The sequence below is a fragment of the Geospiza fortis genome, unplaced genomic scaffold, assembly GCF_000277835.1.
Source record: "Geospiza fortis unplaced genomic scaffold, GeoFor_1.0 scaffold27, whole genome shotgun sequence".
In the NCBI taxonomy this organism is placed as follows: Eukaryota; Metazoa; Chordata; class Aves; order Passeriformes; family Thraupidae; genus Geospiza; species Geospiza fortis.
Window position 1 is genome coordinate 6,025,903 of NW_005054329.1, and position 4,632 is coordinate 6,030,534.

The window sequence follows — 4,632 nt, forward strand, 5'->3', positions numbered from 1 at the left end:
GGGGAAGAATAAAAAAACCCACGCGCTGCAAGTCGCTTGAGGTTTCTCTCAATGTTTTCTTTGGTCGTGGAAAAAGCTTTGTGTGTGTGGAACCACAACACTCAGCCCCCTGATCCCTTTGCACTGCTCACTCCTGACTGATGCCCGCTTCCCCCACGTCCTCGTTCCTCCTCCTTTTTCAACAACTGGCTGAGTTCAGTAGATCATGGGCTCTCGGAGACCTTGAGCAGGAGTTGGCCCAAAAGGCACAGCCCAGCTGTCCCTGCTGCAGAGAGGGGCAGAGAGAGCCCCTGTGAGCACAGGCCAGGGTGGGGTTGGAGCTCAGAGCCTGGTGCCACAGCTTGGTTCAGAGGAAGCAGACAGGGCCGACCTCGAGGTGATACTGCTGTCCTGGCTGGGAGGGGGGCAGGTTCTGGATGCTGACAATTGGCAGCTGCTGAGGGTCCTGGGTCCGGAAGGAAAAGAGGGTCCTGTGCCAGCGTCCGTCCTTGATCTGCACGGGGAGGGGTGAGACATTACCTGAAATCTCAGCTCCTCTAACATCTCTAAATTCCTTAAAGTTTGAGATAAGCTTTATTGGAGTTAATCAAAAGAAATGGGTAGGCTGTGATGGAGTTAAGAGTTAGTAGTTAACTAATAATTGATTGCTTGTCAGCACCATGTTTGGTTAGCTGGGTTTATAATGAAGAATATAGAAACTGATAAATAGCATTTAGGAACATAAGACAATTGTAGGCCTCCTCTGTTCTGAAACCAATTGAAGACGGGAATGGGAGTTCTACCAAGGGTTCATTTGCCATATTTGCATTGAAAAGGTAGAAAGGTCAGAAGGAGGAAGACGTCATTTACTTCCTCATTTTGGGACCCCTCCCCATGAAAGGGACCACTGACCCATTTCAAGGAACAAACTACTCATGCTTAATGGCTTTTGAACTAAATACCATACAAAGTGGGGAATGGGATGTACTAAAGTAATGAATATGCATTTGTATTTTGGGTATTCAGTACCTGTATGGATAAAAGGACTCTGTAATCACCTGTAAATTGTGGTGTGTATTTGGGAGCTATACCACAATAAACATTCACTTTCTAACTTTAAACTGTTAGAAAGTCTTTGTCCATCACAGTTGGATATCGGTACTAGATCAATATCCATATTTTTAGTAAATCAGGGGGACAGAGAGAAAGCTGGTGAACCAGGGGGTCAGTCCTGCTGGAAAGGAGTGTGTTCCATGAGGTGTGAGCCTGAAAATCCCTCTGTGACACACAGGACTGTCCCTTGGGCTGGGGTGGGTTTAGAGAGCATTTTGGGGAACCCTTTATCAAGCTGGTGAAAACTGAGCTTGGGTGGTACCACCAAGACAAACTCCTAATGCTGTGAGCCTGAATGCAGCCCTGTGTCTCCTGACTCTGTGTGGCACCAGACCAGAGCCAGGGTCACCATCCACGGGGAGCCATTCCCCCTTCTGCCATTTAACTGCTGCTATCCATGACAAATAACTTCAAAAATTCATCTTTTGCTTTCTATTCGAAGGCTATCTGCTTCACAGGAGCTGTATAGCATCCTGAACTGGAAAATTAGTGATAAACCTGACCCTTCTCCCTTGTAGGATAAACAGCACAGGTGTTATTGGAGCCCCAGAGTGGGCTCTTGTGGTATTTGCAGGGGTCCCCAGGACGAGGTGAGAGATGAGTGAATCTGACTCCATGTTCTTAGAAGGCTAATTTATTATTCTATTCTATTCTATTCTATTCCATTCCATTCCATTCCATTCCATTCCATTCCAGCTATACTGAAACTATACTCTGAATTAAGGATACAGACAGAAGGCTTAACGAGAATGATCATGAAAAACTCATGACTGACTCCTCAGAGTCCAACACAGCTGATGGTGATTGGTCATTAAGTAAAAACAATTCACATGAAACCAATCAAACATGCACCTATTGGTAAACAATCTCCAGCCACATTCCAAAGCAGCAAAGGGAGAAGCAAATGAGATAATATTTTTTTTTTCTCTGAGGCTTCTCATCCTCCCAGGAGAAGAAACCCTGGCGAAAGGATTTTTCAGAAAATATGACAATGACAGGCTCTGGCATTTCTCTCCACTTATTTTTTCCCTCTTTCACAGCAACATACCTTGCAATCATCAGCTGCCACCTCTGGCCTGAGCTGCCCAGTGGCCTGGAACACCTGCCCGTTCCAGGCCCTGAAGCGCAGGGCGCGCTCCGAGGGGCTCTCGGAGGAGCCCTCCCTCCACACGGAGGTGTTCAGGCAGTGGATGGTGATGTGCTGCACCACCTCCGAGCTCAGCAGCCTCAGGAAGTTCATCTGGACTCTCCCGATGTCGAAATCCAGCTGGAAGGTGACACAGAGGTCATGGGGACACCCTGCACAGGGGCTGAGGGTGGGGAGCAAAGGGGGTCCCTGTCCTCTGCTTCATTCTGCACCCCTGTCCAGAGCTGGGTCTGATGTCAATATGGGCATGAGGACCAGATGCCAACTCATTTTGGAAGGTTTTTGTGACATAAAACTTTCTAGTTTGTTCTGCAAAGCAGGTCCTTTGCTTTGCAGAACAAACTAGAAGGTTCTTAAGCAGGAGGAAAAGAATGTAAACTTCAAACTCAGTACACTTGCAAAGCAGGTTCCAGTTCATCTGCAAACGAGCCCAGATACTGCTATTTGTATTTTTAGTACAGGCACTTCCTCAACAAAAAATCCCATAGCAATAACTTCACTGGAAACTTGTGTATTTAGGCTGACCTCACTTCTCCAGGTGGCAGAGAACAAACTGCAGGAGTGACCCAAACATCAGTCAAGTCAATAAAGGATTTGGGAGCAGCATGTTTGTGAAATTGCTGGTCACATTAAGCCTATGGGTTCATTAAACACCACTGGAACACAGAGCTTTGTCTTGAGCCTTGGGTGTATTTTTTAACTCCTGAGAGCAGTTCTGAGTGTCACCCTCATGCTCCCCCAGCCTGTGGGCTGTGTCCTTGTGGTCACTGTCCAGTGTCCTGGGACAGCACAGGCTGTGTAAATATTTATCAGTGGGAAATGCTGCTCTGGGGCTGGGCTCTGCCTACCTTGGAGACAGTGACAGGGCTGAGACACGTCTGGCCACCGTTGGTGAAGTTACAGATGACCTGGATGGTGTCTGAGGAGCAGCCAAGGTTTGGGTCAATCCAGTAGGTACCTGAGGAAATGCAGGATTTGGGGATTAACAAGGACACTTCACCTTTTCTGAGAATGACAAAAGGACAGTTTTGGTTTCTTGGTGAGTGGTCCCAGGGAAGGAGAGTGTGTGGAACAGCCCTGTGGGGGAGGATGCAGCCTTTGCACATCTGGGGCCTCCTACCATCAGTCATCTTCTGTTCACAGTTCATGAGGTCCCGGCAGATGCGTGCAGGGTTCTCCTTGGTTCCCAGGGGTCTTTTGATGCTCTGAATGAGGTTGCTGAGGTAGTGTAGAGTCTTAAAGATCTCCCCTCCATGGTCCAGCATGAGAAGGTCTGGGTGTTGGTAACCCTGGAGAGAAAAAAAGCAAGTCAGGGGTGCCTTGGGGGCACTGAGGGCTGTAACCACCAGGGTTTCTACATCATTTTGATAAAAATCAGTGGTCAAAGACAGGCTGTGCTGGCTTGGGGCCAGTGAGCCACAGGCCTTGGATTGTCCCAAACAGGACATTGCTGAAATGCTGGCAAAGTCACAATGGCAAAGTCAAGAGATCTGCAGCTTCACAAATCAGTGACACAACAGAACGGGACCTTTGCCTGCATAAATTCCAGATATTCCACTAGAACAGCGACAAAGCAGGGCTCTGTATCAACCTTCTGCACACAGAAAGCACTGATGGGACCATTCCCAGTCTCCAGGCCAAGCAAAGACAGAAATGCCCTCGTACCTCTCTCTTGAGCGCGGTGTTGGAGTCGATCAGGGTCTGGAAAGCTGCCCCAAAGCCATCTTGCTGCTGGTGGGTGTGAAAAACATGGAAACTGAGGCTGTTAGAAGCTGAGCATGCCCTGATGCAAGAAAACACTTCTCAATCTAAGGCTGCGGCTCAAGCACTGCTCTGCTACCCGAGCCTCTCCTGCTGTGTGTGTCTGCAAGGTCCCAGCAGCACCTGGGCTCTGCAGGACTTGTGATCATCATTACAAACAAAACATGCAGAGAATGGCAACTTACAAACGAGGCTGGAACTCCTGGTGGTCCCTGGAAATCAGAGGAGAAAAGGGGCATCAGGCAGGGAGCTGGTCAGTCACTGCTGCACAGATTTCAGCCATGGCCTTTGAAATGCCCCTCAGTGCAGAGAAGTGAGAGAGGCAACAATGCTGTCTCTATAAAACTCTTGGGGGTGGTTTGGACCAAAGCACAAGAAACACCGGTGCATTCACACACATGGTTTTGCATGGGAGGGATGGGGCTAAGCCATAATTTCCAGTGAGGGAGCAGTCCCTCTGGAGAGTGTCATGGCAATGATTTCAGCTTGGTTCAGTCATGAGCTCTTCCCTCAGATACCTACCGGAGGGCCAGGGTGTCCTCGTGGGCCTGGAGGACCCTAAAGACAGAGTGGCATCAATTAGTGAAACATCTCCAGTTTTTATTTCCATTTCTCATGGTTTTTACCAGCAG

General features: G+C 48.5%; 1 protein-coding gene across 5 annotated transcripts in view; it reads right to left on the reverse strand.

Moving 5' to 3' along the window:
• Positions 1-6: 6 nt before the first annotated feature.
• Positions 7-4,632, reverse strand: part of LOC102035001 (collagen alpha-1(XXVII) chain) — a 146,847-nt gene continuing 142,221 nt past the window's right edge. For 3 of the 5 annotated variants that reach the window (XM_031057210.1, XM_031057212.1, XM_031057211.1), the window contains 7 exons: positions 4,523-4,558; positions 4,186-4,212; positions 3,905-3,970; positions 3,360-3,528; positions 3,088-3,197; positions 2,141-2,359; positions 7-493 (listed from right to left, as the gene is read on the reverse strand). In XM_031057210.1, coding sequence (XP_030913070.1) covers positions 347-493; positions 2,141-2,359; positions 3,088-3,197; positions 3,360-3,528; positions 3,905-3,970; positions 4,186-4,212; positions 4,523-4,558 — 774 coding nt within the window. In that variant the 3' untranslated portion in view covers positions 7-346. Of the gene's footprint in view, positions 494-2,140; positions 2,360-3,087; positions 3,198-3,359; positions 3,529-3,904; positions 3,996-4,185; positions 4,213-4,522; positions 4,559-4,632 lie in introns of those variants that run through there. The other 2 variants (XM_031057213.1, XR_004081746.1) reach the window with 2 other exon arrangements.